This window comes from Astyanax mexicanus, chromosome 17 (genome assembly GCF_023375975.1).
Source record: "Astyanax mexicanus isolate ESR-SI-001 chromosome 17, AstMex3_surface, whole genome shotgun sequence".
NCBI classification, from domain to species: Eukaryota; Metazoa; Chordata; class Actinopteri; order Characiformes; family Acestrorhamphidae; genus Astyanax; species Astyanax mexicanus.
The window spans coordinates 11,877,199-11,897,284 of NC_064424.1; the positions used below are offsets into that span (position 1 = coordinate 11,877,199).

Genomic DNA, 20,086 nt, shown 5'->3' on the forward strand with positions numbered 1-20,086 from the left:
ATCATTATAGCTGAAAGAGGGGTAAATAGAGACTTAAAGGTGTTACTTTGTTCAGATTATTGGTTAAATTAGTTTTAAAGCACATTTTTATTAATCACCATCGCCATTTGTTCTTTGAGTTCTTGAGTTGAGAAATTAGATACTAATTGCCTTTAAATATAGACATTTTGTCAGATTATGGCACAGTTTAAGTATAGGAGATAAGGCTGTGTGCCTGGCGTTGTTTGTAAACTGGAATTTTAGGAATATAAATCCTCCTGTGAAATGTAGGCAAATCCTGACAAATATACAAATATATATCATCTTGACAAATATATATCAGTTGGGCATGGATTCATGCAGGTTTCATACAGGCACCCTGTGGCACATTTGCAGCTAAGCCTGAAGATCTTTTTACCAATCCTATTTTACCAATTGGTAATAAATCTGGTAGCCAGGCAGGCCAAGTTTTGAAGTTTTGTGGCCCTGTGGAGACATATGTACCTGGGAAACCATTGGAGTGTATGGGCGAGCATTATCCTGCTGAAAATGCCAGTCGGAAACCCTACCATCAGAGGCAACAAGTGGCTTCAGAATGTCCTCCACATGTTAATGATCTGCTGGTGTTCCTCGTTTTACTACTAGGGGTAACCAACTGTTCTTTGAGATGGATCTCTACATCATCACACCATTAACTGGGGCAGGATTGTAGTTCTCACCACAAAGCTTCCATACTCGAAACTGACAGTCATCAGATCTTAAAAGGAACATCTTCATCAACTTCTTCATTAAAGACTTTATGGTTACAGTTGGTAGCAGTTCGTATTTCCTATTCATAAGCCATTTATAGAAATGACCTACCTTCGACTCGCTGTCCAATTATGTGCCCCCTCATCCAAGCATATCTAGCAAGGCTTCTTATAGGGCATTTTTGGGAAATCTTTTTCTTGGGATACACTATCCATATGGCAAGACCCAATGAAATGGGTTGAATCATTCACCGTGGCTGGTTTCTGCTCTCTGACAAGGTGAAGGATATTAGATCAGTGGTGAAGATGATGAAGACAGACCGCTATAGCTTTAGGGGATGTCCCCTACTTCAGTGCTGTCTCTAAGCCTAAAGCTACAGCTGCCTAGGCTTTCTGGTACATCTACTATCCTGATGTTGTTTCATCTGGATCTTCTTTCCATGTCTTCAAATTTGTCCTCAAATGCAGCCACATGTTAAAAAAAGAAACATTTCCATCTTCAACAATTGTTGCTACCTCACTTCCTATAGAAGTCTTGAGCCCTACTTGTATGGGATTAGTTTTACCTGGAGAGATGGAGTAATGTATTTTTACTACAGGATGCCTACTTGATACAGGAGATGGGAGTGGCTTCTTGATTTAGGCACTGAGATCACCTCTAAAAACACTTAATAATTAATATCACACTTAATAATACTAAATAATAATAATAAATCAGTTGAAAATGAGCAGATACATGATCATATGATCAAGTTTGGACACACCTTCCCATTCATTTTTTTGTTCTTTATTATTTCCATTATTTAAGACATTAAAACATCAAAGACCTCAAAACTATTAAGGGACACATATGTAGTAAACGAAAAAAAGGGTAACTATTGCTCAGCCTCTCCAGGAACTCCTTCAAGATGCTGCAACACTTATTGGTGTAGCACAGCAAAGTCAACCAGACCGGGAATTGAACCCCAGTCTCCCACATGATGCGATAGCTCACTGGCAGGTCGTGGTGTTATCCACTGCCCCACACCAACCACTGAGAAAACTGTTCCAGATGACTCTACTCTTTTCACGTAGGCACTGAGATTAAAATGCTAAATAAATGTGGTGCTTAGAAGAATCTAAAGCATAAAACACATTCTGATTTGTTTTATCACTATTTTAACAGGTTCATGTATTCATGTATAGCTTTAATATAGTCTTCGATATCAAGGCCCAATTTCTTAATCCCATTTCACTCCTTGGCCCTACCACTTACCCCTACCCCTTGTTTTCGAGTGTAACCCTTCCCCTCGGAACAGAGTTACGAGGGGAAGGGGTGAAATCCTCCACCTTAAAATTGGGACGACCCTTCAAGCACCCGATACGTCATCAGGAGCGAGAGAAGTCCAGGAAACCTAACTGCCCCTGGTTAACTAGTTCAAATTAGGGCGTATTTTATTGAACATCTTAAGAAAGAGAGGGGAGATGGTGCAGAAATAAATTATTATTGTCCATTTCTTAATTTCTCTGTGAAGAGGAGATGAAATTAGCTTTGATTAGCTTTTATTTATTTATTATTATTTTTTTTTTCAGTTCCGCCTTAAATGCTGCAGCCCCTCCCGTCTGTTGCACCATTTAAGGTGGAACGGGAAAAAGTTAGCTAGCTACTGAGACAAACTACTAGCGATCTTTTTAATGCTTGTTTTGAAGAATTTGGCCATAAAACATTGAAACTACACATTAAACTCTGGTAATATAGAGCTGGTCATCACTTTTAACAATTTTAAGGAAAATATTTATATTTGTGGCTTTCTTATAGTCATTCTTATACTCCTTGGTTTGAAGTGTGCATCAAGGGGTGAAATGGGATCGGGCCTATGTAATTTACAAAGTAAAAAGTCATAAAAAGAAAAAAAAAACACATTGAGAAGAAAAGATGTCTGTCAAAACTTTTGACTGGTATGTAGTATGTATGCTATAGACTGTACTACACAGAGGTACATATCTGAGTCATGCACAACTAAACAAAACGCCTTCTTGATCTCCTTCCTACTTCAGAAAAGCTCTTTTCCACAGGGTCAGTATTTACATGACAGTATTTACCTACATGTTGATTTGCACAGGATTAATAGAACCTAAGGGTATTTTCACAACTCGTTTTACAGCAGGTATTAATTGGTGGAGCCTGCAGAATGACTGATATGGCACATTCAGACTGAACTAAATTCACTGTAATAATAACATAACTTTACCCCATCTCCCCACGTAAAACTAATTCTGTACAAATCTAGCTTCAGAGTTAGGAATTTCAGTTTTGGCAGCTTGTAACTCTGGTGTAAAAGCATGATTTTTGCTTTTTAAGCACCTCTTAAATCTTATTTTTTCTGGTAATGTTCAGTTGACAGTTGTCCATAGGTAAAGGTCTATTATTCAGACCTAAGCAAGCCCAGTTATTGAGAGTAATTTTATGTAATATTACGACTTTTAGTTGTGCTACTAGCCATGCGTGTTTTTTTTTTTTGATAGATCTGCAAGTTAGATAGCAAATCCACAGAAATGGGGCTCCGAGGGGTTCAGCAGACTAAGGCTCTGCCACTATGATCGGGAAATCGCTGGTTCGAATCCCGGTCATACAGCTTGCCATTAGCTCTAATTAGCACTAAGCTCTAATAGGCCTTGCTCTCTCCGAGTGGGTAGTTGACGATCTTTTCCCTCATCACTCCAAAGGGTGATGTCGATCAGCACAAGGCATCTGTGAGCTGATGTATCGGAACAGAGTTTGAGTATTGAGTATTGTACTAAAAAAAATCTTTAGATTAATCGAGTTTGTGCTAAAGAAAAACTGAGGAATAAAGCAGTAATCCAGCCACAGAAAGTTACTTTGAAGAAAAAAAAAACTTTGAAGGAGAGCTTATTATTGAGCGTTTTCAGCAGTGGATTAATCACAGATCCTCACCGGAAAGTGATGACGCTGCAGATTTTAGAAACAATAGAATTTATTTTGTAGCTCTTTCTAGCCATATACAAGCCATATACACACACACACACACACACACACATATATATATATATATATATATATATATATATATATATATATATATATATATGGTTTATGCTGATGTGTTGAGGCATTCTTTTAGTTATTAAGCTGAGAAGAAGAGATGCTTTTATCATCATTATTGTTTCCCATCGCCTCTTCTGTCTTCCTGTTTCTCAACCAAACATATCCGTTTCCTCCTCCTTCTTGTTCTTCTTTCTTTGTGTGGGTGATGTATGCTCATTGTGCCACATTAAATGTAGTCTGTGCAAAATACTGTGCTTTAGATAGACAATTAAATAAATGTTTCCTCGAGGTAGAGACGGTTCCACCATTGCATGAATTAAAAAGCCTTAATGTACTTTTTTGTTACAGAGCACATGACTAGGAACACAAGCAGGGAAGTCAAGCGAAAGCACTAGACAGAACATAAATAAATGATGTGGGGTTGATGCTGCACTTGGTCTGCAGGTTTAGGTTCAGCAACAGTATGTGCTGAAAGAATGAGGTCAGCTGACTACCTGAATATACTGAATATAGACCAGATTATTCCAGGATATCAATGGATTTTTTCTTGCCTGATGGCACTGCCATATTCCAAGATAAGACAATGTCAGGATTCATGGGGCTGGAATTGTGAAAGAGTGATTCAGGGAGCATGAGATCATCATTTTCACACATGGATTGAGAGAGTTCACCACAGAGTCCAGACCTTAACCTCATTGAGAATCTTTGGGATGTGCTGGATGGAGAAGTGCTGCTTTGTGCAGCGTTTGGTCAGACTCAACCATCATCAATGCTTCTTGGTGATCTTGGTGAAAAATGAATCCTGCAACACTGGATTGAAATAAATCTTGTGATGTTGTAGAAGCTTATTGAAACAGTGACACAGTGAATGCTTGCTGCAATCAAAGCTAAAGGTAGTCCAACTAAATATTACTGTGTGACCTTTTTTTAGTGTGTGTGTGTGTGTGTGTGTGTGTTTGTATTTGCAGTGTATTCATGTCCAGCATCATTCATCAAACAGCACTGCGCCTTTTCCTTAGTCATTTTGGATGTGTGGTGCATTCTAATCCCATTAATCCTTACACTAATTATAGTGCTACTATTGCTGTGGAATGAAAGATGAAACGGATAAAGCGACTCCCCGCAGCCCTAAGTAATATCAACAGTGGACTCTGGCAAGTGGAAAACGCTTTAACGCTTTAAAAGGTAAGCACCGTCTGCAGAAGCAGAATGCCGCTTTTCTCCTCTAGTCGTCGTGTGCCGTCTCCGCTCCGCTAAACGACGCGCCCGTGCGAGAGCCGAGGGAGTAAAGAGAGTCACTGCGGAGACGCGGCTACGGGAGAATACGATCTTCACCCGCGTTCATAAATAAGCTCGTCCAAAAGCGGCCGCATGAAAAGGGAGAATACAGAGGGAAAGCTGGTAAATCCATTCCCTCGGAGAGATGGCCTCAAATGAAGGAGGTTTTTAATAAGAGTGGGAATGAGTCAGGAATGAGATGAGAGGATGAGCGAGAAACATAAAGCAAAAGAGGAAGAGAGGAAAAAAGAAAGAGAGAGAAAAAGAAGTAAGGGGCTTTAATTGAAGCTGAGGGAGGCAGCAATAAAGTTCACAATAAAATGCAAAAAAAAAAAAAAAAAAAACACACAAATCTTATTAGTAATGCCGGATGTGTGCACAGTTCAAAGCTTCAAAACCAGGCTGATGTGTAAAAGATTACGCAGGTGTTCTAAATTCTAAACGCTTACATTTGTCTAGAGGCCCGTCTGTGCATATCCGGATATTTCTAAAAAACAACAACAACAACAACAAAAAAAAAAAATACAGGTCTGGAAAAATGTAAGACACCACTTCAGTTTCTGAATCAGTTTCTCTGATTTTGCTATTTATAAGTATATGATTGAGTAACATGAACATTGTTGTTTTATTCTATAGACTACAGGGGTTGAACATTGAAACTGAAACACCTGTCATTTTAGTGTGGGAGGTTTCATGGCTAAATTGGAGCAGCCTGGTGGCCAATCTTCATTAATTACATATTGCACCAGTAAGAGCAGAGTGTGAAGGTGGTTTAATTAGCAGGGTAAGAGCACAGTTTTGCTCAAAATATTGCAATGAACACAACATTATGGGTGACATACCAGAGTTCAAAAGAGGGCAAATTGTTGGTGCACGTCTTGCTGGCGCATCTGTGACCAAGACAGCAAGTCTTTGTGATGCATCAAGAGCCACGGTATCCAGGGTAATGTCAGCATACCACACCAAGAAGGACCAACCACATCCAACAGGATTAACTGTGGACGCTGTAAGAGGAAGCTGTCTGAAAGGGATGTTCGGGTGCTAACCCGGATTGTATCCAAAAAACAGAACTTTCCACCAGAACTGTCCGTCGGGACAAAAAATTATTGTGGTCTAAAACCAGGTGTTTCAGTTTCATTGTCCAACCCCTGTATGACCAACATTTCTCCCAAATTTCAAATAAACATATTGTCATTTAGAGCATTTATTTCTAGAAAATGAGAAATGGCTGAAGTAATAAAAAAGATGCAAAAAAGAGCTTCCAAACCTCAAATTTAAAGTTCAGAAATTAATATTTGGTGGAATAACCCTGTTTTTTAATCACAATTTTTCATGCATCTTGGCATGTTCTCCTCCACCAGTCTTACACACTGCTTTTGGCTTTTGAATTTTATACTTTATGACACTGCTGGTTCCAAAATTTCAAGCAGTTCAGCTTGGTTTGATGGCTGTGATCATCCAGCTTGATTCTATTATTTCAGAGGTTTTCAACTTGGTAAAATCAAAGAAACTCATCATTTTAAGTTGTCTCTTATTTTTTCGTTCCAGAGCTGTATATGTATATAAAAAAAAAACCCTGGCATTGTTTGCAGTCTCTAATATAGTCCTTGGCCAGTAAAGGCTCCCGGCAGTAGCGGGCAGGTGGTCTATAAAGAGGGCGCAGGAAAGGTCTCGCTCGGGTCAGACTGCCGAGGCCAAGTCAAAGAGTTTACTCTCCAGCATATGCTCCCTCTCTCTGAACTCCTCCACCATCGCTCACAGGTGGGGTTTCGCCTCCGCTTATAGCTCGCTCTCTCGCTGAGCTCTGTACGGTTAAACAGGATTTCAGCTGCATCCCGTGCTTTCCTACTGATCATGCATCCAGAGCCGGGAGACCGCGAGCTATCGGCGGCAGCTGTCCGTGGTCCTGATTTCAGCTGGCCTCAGTGGTGGTGGTGCTGAAAGGACAGCGGCCATTGCTGCCAATTTTAGAGGAGGAGGGTTATCTAGCTACAGCCCCCACAGACTAAGCCAGAGGCTAGAAAGAGCTTTAGCTCGGGTGGAACTAGCTGATGGACAATGTAGCTATGTTAGCTAGCTAGCTGAGGGGTTGGTGATGTAACTCTCTGTAATGTTAGATCAAACGTTATTAGGGCAAATGGATTGAGCTACAGGACTGTATCAGGTTTGTGTAGCTTAAAGTGTGTGTGTGTGTGTGTGTGTGTGTGTGTGTGTGTGTGTGTGTGTGTGTGTGTATATGTGGTTGGCAACACTTGTGCAACTACCTAAGACACCATATATGACTAAGATGCCTTTGATACCATTGCAGCACCTTAGCAACCACCAGCAACCACCCAGTAACCATGTAGTAACACCAAAGCGACCACTTGTTACACCAAAGTAACAAGAACCTAGTGTTACAAACCACCTAGCAACCACCTTCAGAACTAATAACCATAAACCATAACCATAGCAACACCATGGGTTACTATAGCAAACACTTAGCAACACCATAACGATCACCTGATATATTGTAGCAACAAAATAGCTGTAACCTTGCTTGTAACCATGCTTGTAACCAACTGGTACTATAGCAGCCACTTAGCAACACCATCATGACCACCTGAGATATCATAGTAACCACCAAATCAACCACATAGCCACATAGCCTCACAACCATCTCACAACCACTTAGCAGTACCATAGCAACCACATGGGAATGCAATGGCAACCACTTAGCAACACCATAATCACCACCTGAGATATCACAGCAACCATTTAGCAACATCATAGGAACTGCTAGGATACCAAAGCAACTCCAAATCGAACACATTGCCTCATAACCACACAACCATCTGGCAACCGCTTAGCAGTACCATAGCAACCACATGGGATACAATAGCAGCCACTTATGATACATCTTAGCAACCACCAAATTTACCACTTAGCCCATGACCTTACTATCATCTGGCACCCACTTAGCAGTACTATAGCAACCACATAGGATACAATGGCAGCCACTTAGCAACACCATAGTAACTATCTGAGATATCACAGAAAACATTTAGCAACATCATAGGAACCGCTAGGATACCATAGAAACTCCAAATCTATCACGTTGCCATGTAACCTTGCAACCACTTGAAGCAGCACCATAGCAACCACATAGGATACAATGGCAGCCACTTAACAACACCAAAACAACCACCCAATATATCATAGCAACCATTTAGCAGCATCATAGGACCCACTAGAATATAAAAGCAACCTCAAATCTATCACGTTGCCATGTAACCTTGAAACCACTTGAAGCAGCACCATAGCAACTATGTGGAATACCATTGCAACCACCAGGGATATTACAGTGACCAATTAGGAGTAAACAAGAGGTAACTGTATGGCCTCCATCCACATGGTTCCCGCTTCTAATCCCAGGAAAAAACGCTCTTATTTATCTTTTAAAAAGCCATTTAAATATCTGAATAAAGAGCCGATTACTGTTGTTTTTTGCTGTTTTTCCTGGGTTTTAAAAGCTTGGCGCTGATTCAGCTCTTGATTGGTCCAGACGCGAGACAGCACGTGGGTGGGGGCGGGGCTGGTGATGTCATGGACCATGCATTGTTTAGCATCACGATATATATCACTGAAAAAAGAACATTTGCAATGTAACATTTTTCAAATATTGTGCAGCCCTAGCAAATGCAGTAGTAGGATTGTTGCTGAAGGACTCTGTAACTGGTGTAGTGGAATAGTATAGTATGCACGCTCAGCCAGGGAATCGAACCCCCGTCTGCCACAGAGAAGCTCTTATAGTTAGTCAAGGCTACCCGAGTCAAGGCTTCGCCCAGCCGTGGGTCTGTTCTGCGGTGCTGCATCTGGATCATGCTGAAGCAGAAAGCTGCAGCCTCTGTGTTAAGCCTCTCTAAAGCACCACCTCATCATTAGCACTCAATTATACGGGCAGGGGGATTCTGAAGTCTAGAATTCACAATGCTGCGTACTGAAGCCACCACAATGAACCATCTGCTGTTCACACTTTGAGGCTGTTCCGAGTACCGTTAGAGGGGACAGATTTCTCTGGAACTGTCAGTTGTGGTGGGTGGGTGGGTGTCTGAGGAGGCCTCTGTTTTATTTATTAATTTTTTTTTTTTAATCACGCAGATTTGATTCAGCTAATTAAAAGGAACAGGGAGAGGAAAGAATGTCAAGCAGAACCGCAGTCGTTAATTGAAAATAAATGCACTAATTCAAGTGTGATCTTTAAATATATACGCTTGACAAAAAGACACCTCTTGTATTCCAGACGTGTTCGCTTGCGTGGGTTTTAATTTTAATATCCTTTCTGCGGAAGCGTCCCTAGTCCTCAGATCATCCACATCTACATATCTGTAGACGTTTCACATATTTTGTCCTTTGTCTGAGAAGTGAGAAGAGGTAAACACAGAATCTCCAGATAATTAAATGTGAAAAACAATATTTAAGCATATAGTAATGCATGTTTTACTTGTTTTTCCTTGTTTATTATCAGTAATAAATGCGAGCAAATGTGTCCAGTGAGTCCAAAATCACACATTGTGGCAAGCGACGACAAGTTTTATTCTGTAGCTGATCAGTGAATTTATTAGAAAATGTTTTAGTGTCCAAAATGCCCTTCTCTACTACACTAGTGGTGGTGGTAAATTACTTAGCTATGGTAAGCAACCTTACTGAAGCTTAGTGATTACCTGTTCAACAGAAAAATCGCCAGTTCCCCCATTTCCATGGCTGCAGCACACTGTTTGCATGCTGTTGTCTATACCCGACAACCCTGAGTGTGGAAATGGGACTATAATAGCATTGGGCAGATTCGGATATCAAATCCCACACAGATTACCGTGACATACTGCACATTTAAAAAATATATATATACTAGGTGGAGCTCATCTGAGAACAGCTGCCAGTGCTTAAACTTGTGCATGTTTTCTTAATATCTGATGATACATCCTGTTCATGTTATGAGACTGGTCCTTTAACACAAAATAAATAAATTAATATATAAATATGGCTTGTGCTACAGTTTTGAGCACTTTAAAGGGTCATTTCAAAAACTTCAGTTTCAATTTTTAGATGAGATGCTGTCTAATAGATGTAAACCAATCAGATTTTTTTTTTTCTTCGATTGACTGATCAGTGGTGCTGATCGAGATCATGGCTGAGTGCTGCGTTAACCTCTCAAGAGAACTTGCTAATGCATAATGCATCATCCTGTAGGGCTTCTGTAATGGTATGTACATTGTCTATTAAGATTAAATGTGTTTTTTTTTTTATTAGATAGATGCTGGGTCCACTGCTATTTGTACTGCACAGAGTATGTAGTAATGGACTCTCTGGAGGGGTGTCCGGTTAATGGTATTTCGGCATTTTCCAAGAGTCTCGTTAGTTGTACAAAGTGCAATTATGCTAGGTCATTTTGGGAATAGATGTTTATGATGCCCTGGTTCAGACACTCACTCAGAGAAAAATATAATAATCCACATTCTCAATATCGGTAACCTAAAAAATGAACATGGACCCTTTTTTAAGTCACCATGTTTGTCTTTGGCTTTGTTCGATTTATATGTATTTACTGCATATATAGATGCAGCATTTTTTTATTCAGAAATTCACCAAATATGTAGCATGTTTGGCCAGGGGTGTAAAAACCTGCGTATATAATAAATAGTACTGGTATATAATAGTCCAGAAAATGGCGCTTTTGTTGAGCAGATGTTAAATGTATGGCTACACGTTGTTAGTTACGCTAATAACAGCGGTGGGAGGGTTAGCTCGTCGTGCACCATGACTACACGGAAACATGTTCGGCCCGCTCTCCTCATCGTTATGCTCCATGGCGAGGTGATGCATCATGCTCAAGGGCAGATAATGACCTTAATGACAAAGATGGCACCGAGAGGAAGCGAGCGGGAGGGAGGGAGAGTGGAATTTGTCTTTATATAAAATCTCTGGCATTAACTGAGTCATAATTAAAGCGTACATTATGTTGAACAAGGCCGCATCTCGTCTGATTCAAACGAGAAATCCGTAGCACGCTGACAGCGGCCTCAGTATTACTGGAGGGAGAGGATGAGCAGGACGAGCAGCAGAACGCATCACGCGATATTTGGCGGGCTTATGTAAGACGCCTTCTTCTCGCCACCTTTATGGCCGTTTCTCACGGCGTCTGAGAAGAAAAGAGAAGAGAAGAGAAGAGAGAGCCCCGCGCCCGTCTGCACAGCCAGACGAGAAATTAAGGGGACGATATATTTGAATTGGCGAAGGAACTGACTGTCATTGAAGCCAATTTGATCTAAATTGAACTACTTTTCATTCCAATTACTCTGGAAATGTCTCCTCACCCCCCCCCCCTTCAATCCCCCCTCCCCCCGTTTTGTGCACAATGGCTATGATGAACCCACTGTGCTCCCGCGGCAATGCGCAGACTATATGGAGCTTGCTGTGAAGACATTAGTCACTAATCCTGTGTCTATCAGGAGAGAAATTCATCTCGCCGGAAAATACGCCTTTTTATCTCTTTATTTGTCTTATCTTCCTGTTGTTCCCCCTTTTTTTTAAAGATAAATTGCTTTGAGAAAAAAATGTTGCATTTTAGTTTTTTAGTATTTAGAAATAATGCCTTACTTATATAGTGGCTTGCAAAAAAAATTAATACAACATTTTGTCACCTTACAACCACAAACGTAAATGTATTTTATTGAGATTTTAAGTGATAGACCAACACAGACATAGAAGTAACACATAATTGTGAATTGGAATGAAAATGATGCATGTTTTTTACAATTTAATCAAATAAAAATCACAAAAATAAGTTCAGCAGTGTGTAATTTAGTCTCAGTGTAATTACACCTGTTCTTTAAAGGCCTCATTGGTTTGTTAGAGAACACTAGTGAACAAACAGCATCATGAAGACCAAGGAACTCACCCGACAGGTCAGAGAGAAAGTTGTGGAGAAGTTTTTAAAGCAAGGTTAGGTTATAAAAACATAATTCCAAGCTTTGAGCATCTCAAAGTGCTACCATTTTTGGATCAATGATCATCCAAAAATGGTAGCTCTATTGTAAAACTAGAAAGACATAGAATAGAAATACATGGCCATGGTCCACCCAAACTAAAAAATCAAGCAAGGAGAGCCTTAGTCAGAAGAGAAGCAGCCAAGAAGCCCATGGTCACTCTGGAGGAGCTGCAGAAATCCACAGCTCAGGTGGGAGAATCTTTCCACAGGACAACTAGTGAAGTTGTGTACTTCACAAATCTGGCCTTTATGGAAGAGTGAAAGCAAAAAGAAAAGCAGTGTTGAAAGAAATATATAAAGAAAGAAATAAGAAGTGCTGTTTGCAGTTTGCCACAAGCTATATAAGGAAAAACAACAAACGCGGTAAAAAGTTCTGTGGTCAGATGAGACCAAAAGTGGAACAATTTGGCCTAAATTAAAAGGGCTATGTGTAGAGGAAAAGTGTACTGTTTATCACCACTGTGAAACATGGTGGTGGCAGCATTATGCTGTAGGTCAGCTTTTTTTTTCCTTAAGCAGGGACATGGAAGCTGGCCCGAGGCAATCCTGGAAGAAAACCTTTTGGATGCTGCAAAAGATTTGAAAAGACTGGGAAGGAGATTCACCTTCCAGCAAGACGATGACCCTAAAGATACAGCCAGAGCTACAGTGCAATGGTGTAGATCAGAGAATGTTCATGTCTTAGGATGACCCAATCAAAGTCCTACTGAGCTTCTGTGGCAAAACATGAAAATTGCTGTGCAGAGATGCTCTCCGTCCAACCTGGCTATACTTGACCTATTTTACGAAGAAGAATGGGCAAAAATCTCAGTTTTTACATGCAAAAAAATGGTAGAGACGAACCCCAAAAGACTTGCAGCTGTAATTTGATGTAGACATATGGGGGCTGCATACTTTTCAGATATTTATTTGATTAAAGGTCTCCTTCTGCTAAAATCTATTTTTTCTTTTTGTTTTTTTGTGAAATACTATAGGTCTCTCTGAGTTGTATGTGATGCTGCATATGAAACTGTTCTTCAACCCCCATTGTCTACAGTAGCTTAGACAAGAAAAAAAAACGAGTCCAACAGGAACATTTTATGAGTCGCCACACTGAGAGTCTGACATTAGGTAGCGTTCTCTGCTGCATTGCTGTTAGCCAATCAGAGGCGATCTTTTTGCATGCATGAATATTCATGAGCAAGACCTGAAATCCTGTCTTTCTTCAGAGACCATTAATTCACAAAAAATACTAGAGACCAAAGCTACACACTTTAAAATGAATGAAAAACTACTTTGTGTTGGTCTGTCACTTAAAATTTTAATAAAATACATTTAAGTTTGTGGTTGTGCAGTGATGAAATGTGAAAAAAAAAGGTTCAAGGGGTATGATTTTTTTTTTTTTCAAGCCACTGTAGTATTAGCATGTTATTATCTTCTAGCGCTGTCAAAGACGACCTTTTTTCCCCCTCCTCATCCGTTTGGAGGAGAGTCTCCTCCTCTGCGTAGAAGAGGCCCAGTAGCCAGACAGAGAAGGGCTGTTATCACTTTCAAGGTCTTTTGAGAAGTCCTCTTGTGCGTGATCACAGTAATTAATTAGAGGCAAATGAGAAATTAAGCCGGAGTTTTGTGTGATCAAATTAATTTTTCTCTGCTTGTGGAGTGCATATTGCTTCAGTAGCGTTCCCTTTATTGCGCAGGCACCTCTATTTGTCGAGGCTGATGAGGCCGGAGACAGCTCTATAGGCCTCAATCCTCCCTGCTGGATCCTGAGCTTGGTGCTCTGCCACAGCATCCAGCTGTCAGCTCAGCTCTTCTCTCAGCTCCCTAAAGCACCGCGCCATGATCTGGCCCTGCGAGAGGGAGCCTTCCTCATCAGGAAGAGTGCTTCTTTTATGCCTCCCTGGATGCTGCTACAGCTATCAGTGCCCATCACCTCTGTTTCATCCTCACTGTCCTTATTTCTCCTGCTGAAAGATCTCATATGATACATTTCACTTTTCTTTTGCCCTGAGATCCACATATGATGTTTGTATGGTTTTGCAAAGTAAAACTGAACTTTTTTGGTTTACTTGGTCATATGACCTCAAATCAGTATCAATTTTAACATTTTGAACATTTTACCACAGTAACGATGAATGATTGATTTTATAATGAGTGACGAATGCAGAATTTTGGTTTGGTATAAGCTGCTAGTGTTATTAGCACTGTATTTGACTGGATAGGCCAGAGTCAGGTGACTACACATATTATAATAGGGGTATGACATATATCATATCATATCCACAATAATATGCTTAATTTACTCATTTACAACCAAACAAAAACAAAAAAAATCAATTTTAGGATAATAGTAGTATTTAGTTTAAACGCAGGCTGTTTTGTACTTTTTTTTTGCTATTTATTGTAAAATCTTTAAGGTATTTTTTTGCTGTGTGTATATATATGCATCACACATTCTGAAAGGTTTCCCGCAGCGTTTTATAGTTATGGTGGTCACCTTGACAAACAATGCTATTTTAACTACGTCCCCAATGCATAAACAGTAAAAAAAAAAAAAAAAAGGCAGCATCGCAATGAGACTGAATATATTGGTAATAATAATATGTTACTGCACCATCTATCGCCTGTTGCTATGCCAACATTATTTTTTATCAGGAAGATGCTTATTATGTGGCTACTGGATACCATTGTTACATTATTTATTGTGTTACATTTAAGATAAGGTTGTTTAAAAATATAAAAAAGTAATGAATTTGTTCGTTTCTACTGAATGTTTGAAACTAGTTTATTTTGTTGCAGTAGTATGTATTTAAAAAAAAAAAAAAAAAAAAAAAACTAAATATATTTCAGTGTTTTATGATATCGCCAAAAATATCATAATAAAATAATAATAATAAAAAAAAACTAAAATATTGTGATGTTATCTTAGGGCCACATCATCCACCACTACACTGTATTTGCATCATTGATCCAAAACTGTAGCATGAACGTTCAAACAACACTGTTCAAACCTGAATATGATACAAATACAAATAATTCGAAATGAGCTTTTTGCACTGCTTGAAATTTACATATGTGAAGTGTCTGGACTGAGAGCTGAATGATAAATGTCATACTGTTTCAGGTCTATTTCTTTTTTCTAAAAAAAAAAAAAAGTAAGGAATATTTCATTTCCCACCATTTTGGTCTTGCAGAGATTGCTATGTCTGCTTTTGGGTTTTGAGGAGAGATGCTGGATGGTTGATGAAGGAGTTTGTGAAACGGCGATCTGTTCTCCCCACCATGTGTAAAACACGTGCCATGAGGCGGCTGGTGAATATTCATAGGTTCAGTATTCTGAGGTTTGATGGAAATTTGCAAATCGAATGAGGGAGTATGTCAACTGCCCGGTCTGTTACAGTGCTGGGTGCTTTAAAGACTCCAGAGTTTCAGTTCCCTCAAGGACTTTCCAGCAGTGGCGCTGTGGTGCTGTTGACTGTGTGTGTGACTGAACTGAACATAACAAGAGATTACATTGATTCTTTACAAATAATAATAATAATGCTTTTTTTTGATCATGCATCGTCAGAATGTTAATTAGTGGGCTGTGTTTAGTGTGGCTTGTTGCGTAATAATGAGGAATTAACATGCGTGCGATTTTGTTTGTGTCTTTCAGACGCCTGGGCAACAGAGGATTTGGGGAATGGCAGCCGTCCCTGCTTGGCTGTGTTTGTGATCGTGGAACTCTGACAAGTGATCTCCGGAAGGAAACTGTAGAGGAGTGGGTGGAAATCATGCGTTTGCTCCATTACCTGCAGCCCACAATCCAACACAGAATAAAAAAATAACAAGTGAAGCCTCGCTCACCTGCTGATTATTGAACATGTGGAATCTGACAGATTTCTGAGGGAGCTTTTTTGGATTTCAAAGAACTCGAGCTTTACTGAGAGAACTCCCCCATGTATTCCTCCACGGAGAACACTCAGAGGAGAATCAGGATAGAGAATCGAGTGGAAAGAAAGTGTTAGGTGTTAAATATTAGGGCTTTTTTAAGAATCGGGGGTTTTCCAATTTTGCTGGCGCTATTTTCGAAAAGGCCAGAACGCGTTAATACGCCACGCTGGGAATAAATCTCTCCTCTGCAGTGGATTAAGAGAAACGGAACATTAGAGAAAGTGGGATTTAGTCACACGCTCGGAAGATGACGACGAGAAAGTGGAGGTGTAGTGGCGGGCCGGGCTTGGCGAAGCTGCTGTTGGGGTTGCTGGCGGCCTTCTCGCTCGCGGCCTACTCCTCGCTGGTGGCGGCGCTGGAGTTCGACGGCCTGCCGGGCCAGTGGGCTCGTTATGGGCGCTGGGAGGAGGCGGGAGGCACAGGGGAGCTGAGCTTCACCATGAAGACCAACATCAGCCGGGCTGTGGTGCTGTATCTGGACGACGGTGGCGACTGCGATTTCCTGGAGGTGCTGATCAGCGAGGGGCGCCCGCTGCTGCGCTTCGCTATTCACTGCGGCGAGCCCGCGTCCCTGCACCTGGAGACGCCGGTGAGCGACGAGCGCTGGCACCGCGTGCTGCTCACCCGCAATTACCGCCAGACCACGCTGGCCGTGGACGCAGAGTCCAAGGTAGCCGAGGTGAAGTCCAAGCGTAGGGAAATGGTGGTGGCCAGCGACCTCTTTGTGGGCGGAATTCCTCCGGATGTCCGCCTGTCCGCTTTGACGTCCAGCACCGTCAAATACGAGCCACCTTTCCGAGGCCTCATTGTCAACCTGAAGCTGGGGGAGGCTCCTCCTGTTCTTCTGGACGGCCAGGGAGTCAAGAACGATCTGGAGTATTTGTGCGCCAAGCAGAACCCCTGCAGCAATGGAGGATTCTGTTCCATTCAACAGGGCGAGGTTCTGTGCGACTGCGCCAACACTGGCTACAAGGGGAAGTACTGCACTGAAGGTAAGCTGCTCTAAAAGTGTTCTTTGGAAATAAGTTATAACAGATGTTTATCTACTATACTAGTGTATCGCAAAAAATGTAAATATCATTGAATAAGTAATTCAGTTCAAAATGTGAAACTCTTATATTATATAGATGTATTATTTTATTATTTATTTTATTGTTGATGATTACAGCCAATGAAACCCCAGAAATCAGTGTCTCAGAAACTGAGAATATTATACAAGACCAATTGGTTCATTTGGCAATGTGGGCAGTGTGCCAAGTCCTGCTGGAAAATAAAATCTGACCAACACCAGCAGATGACTGCTCTTCAAATCATTGACCATCAGTGCATTTTGCAATTCATGAATCCCTCTGCTAACAACATTTTCCAGCAGGACTTGGCACACTGCCCACACTGCTAAAAGTACCAATTGCTCTTATATAATATTCAAATTTTCTGAGACACTAATTTGGGGGTTTTCATGAGCTGTGAACCATAATCATTAACCATATAAATATTAATTCTTAAAGTAGATCAATCTATGCATATAAAATATACATGTAATATATGAATTTCACAATTTGAATTAAATTACTAAAATAAAGGAGCTCTTAAAAGTAGCAGCTATTACAGAGGTTCCTACAAATGCTGACTTTAATTATTGCAATATTTTGGCAGTTAGTATTCAACAGAAATGCATACTGGAGACAGCAATGAAGCCAATATAATTTAGTCACATAATATGGCAAAAGTCATGGAATAGCAGTTTGTAAATTGATCATGAAGTGCTGCCTCAGAGGACGACCTGGGACTACCCACAGCTTCTGGGTGGGCGTGTAATAGTGTAACGTTCCTCGATCCAGTATCACATGTGTACCAGAAATGCATCAAAAATGCTAAAATTATTATGATTAATGATTATGGCTTCCAGAATCTGTCTAGAATTGTGAATATGAACAGTCAAATCTGTGTTTATTGTCAGAGGCACTTATATTGCAGCTCATGCAGCATTCTTTACCTTACATGTGGCGTGGCAAAAGTAATGGGAAACAATACTAATTCCTGTCCAATGACATGTGGCATGTTGTATTTTGTGTTCCTGTGTTTTTTTTTTTCTTTCTGCCTCATAGTCATAGTATCTACTGCAGTCTGATATATAATTTATGCCAGTGTTAGTGTGTTTTCACACTTATCTTTAATAAATCAGTCTAAATCAGGATTTAAAATGTGGGTCTGGTTTTGGGCAGGGACTCATTATCACTTTCTTTCTAATGTACTGACAAATTCTATTTGAACTGTGGATCGGTTTTGCAGTTTTGTGTGTCACTTTGAATAGAACAAATCAGTCTAATTAAAGCAAACATATTTTAAGTCAGTAGTCAGAAAGCATTGGTTCATTAACTGCAGACTTAAATATTATTATTATACGTTTAATTAATACTGCGTTTTAACAGCAGATGAGTTTGGTGTAGTGCAGTTTATAGTGGCTCTGTCGTCCCTGTGGCAGACTGGGTTCAGTTTCTCCATCTGGACTACATAACACTGCTAACACTGCTAACACTACATTCACCTGCCTGCCAATGCCAGCTGGACAATATATTGTAAATATTAGGGCAAAAATATATGTATATAATTCAGTTTGTATTGCTATACTGCAAGCAATGGAATATATTACAAATATGTATATGTAATATGTAACATTTTGGGATAAAAAAAAAATACAAATATTTTTTAAATATTTATTACAATATTCTGTGATTGACTACAATTAATCACACTTGTTCTTTTTGAGGCACACATCTTTATAGTGGATATTTAAATATCAAATATATCAAACAACATTATCAGTGCAGTTTTCTGAAATACGGTGAAGAGGGCAGTTATACACTGACGTACCAGAAGTTACTGTTAGTAACTGGTATTAATACCAGTTAAGAAACTGATATGTTTTTCCCTGATTTAATTCACAAGATAACACCTCACTGCTTATACAGGTGTGGGTGTTATTGCCAAGTCATATTTTGCCATGTCAGTGTATTCTTTTTTTAGACAGACAGTTTAATGTACTACTAAAATACTATTTAACTATAGAGTATACTGTGGTATTGGCAGTGATGGGAATAACACTGTTACTTTTTTGTTACCACTTTAAAATAAGACCACCTTTATAAAGGGTTTATAAATGGTTTACAATTGGTTTGTTAATGGTTACTAATTAGGTTGTAAATGCCTAAAAAACCATTAATAATTAGTTATAACACATACGTAGAAAGGGCAACTTGTTGTTTGCCAAATAGTGAACCCACAGCCATCTATATTGTTGCCCTTTCTATGTATGTGTTATAACTGATTATTAATGATTTTAAGGCATTTACAACCTAATTAGTAACCATTAATACACTAATTGTAACTCATTTATAAACCCTTTATAAAGGTAGTCTTATTTTAAAGTGGTACTTTTTTTTTTTAACTAACACCGTTACTTTTTTCAGTAACAAGAAATTTAACTAATTACTCTGACTGTCACTAAAATGCCGTTACCATTTCCGACACCCCGTTACTGCACGTTACTTTAGCCGCTCAATTAACTTTTTTTCAGTAACTTCGCGCATACAGACAAAGGCACAAGTGTGTGTGTGTGTGCGTTGTGTGTGTGAGTCACAAGGGAGGGCAGGATGAGATAACTGCCTAAGCAATGACTGTCGTCTTTGCTGTCGTGCACTCTATTCATCTGGCTTATGAAACACGCTCTAAGAAGGTGGGGTTGGGGGGACGAGTAACACAAAAGTGACGCAAAAGTAAAGCAAAGTAAAGTTACTTTTACTGGTAACTAGTTACTTTTATAGTGAAGTAACTCAGTTAGTAACTCAGTTACTTAGAGAGGTAACTAGTAACTATAACTTAATAATACTGGGTATTGGTGTTACAAATATAATCGGATGCTTTAGCATTAAATGTCAAAGTTTTGTATTTTAAGCATATCAGAAAATATTTTCTTTAGCCATGTCTCCCATCCCTAAATTTCAATCTGTCAGAATGGTCACATGCATCATGTGAGCTTTGCAGTGTCCTGTATGTTTAAAAGAAATTGACGGCGCCGTTGACTAATCGACT

At 39.8% G+C, this 20,086-nt stretch overlaps 1 protein-coding gene across 7 annotated transcripts in view; it reads left to right on the forward strand.

Moving 5' to 3' along the window:
- The window catches only part of nrxn2a (neurexin 2a), a 696,697-nt gene that overhangs the window by 95,675 nt on the left and 580,936 nt on the right, over window positions 1–20,086 (forward strand). For all 7 annotated transcript variants that reach the window (XM_049466698.1, XM_049466699.1, XM_049466697.1 and 4 more), the window contains exon 2: window positions 15,717–16,986. In XM_049466698.1, coding sequence (XP_049322655.1) covers window positions 16,242–16,986 — 745 coding nt within the window. In that variant the 5' untranslated portion in view covers window positions 15,717–16,241. The remainder of the gene's footprint in view (window positions 1–15,716; window positions 16,987–20,086) is intronic.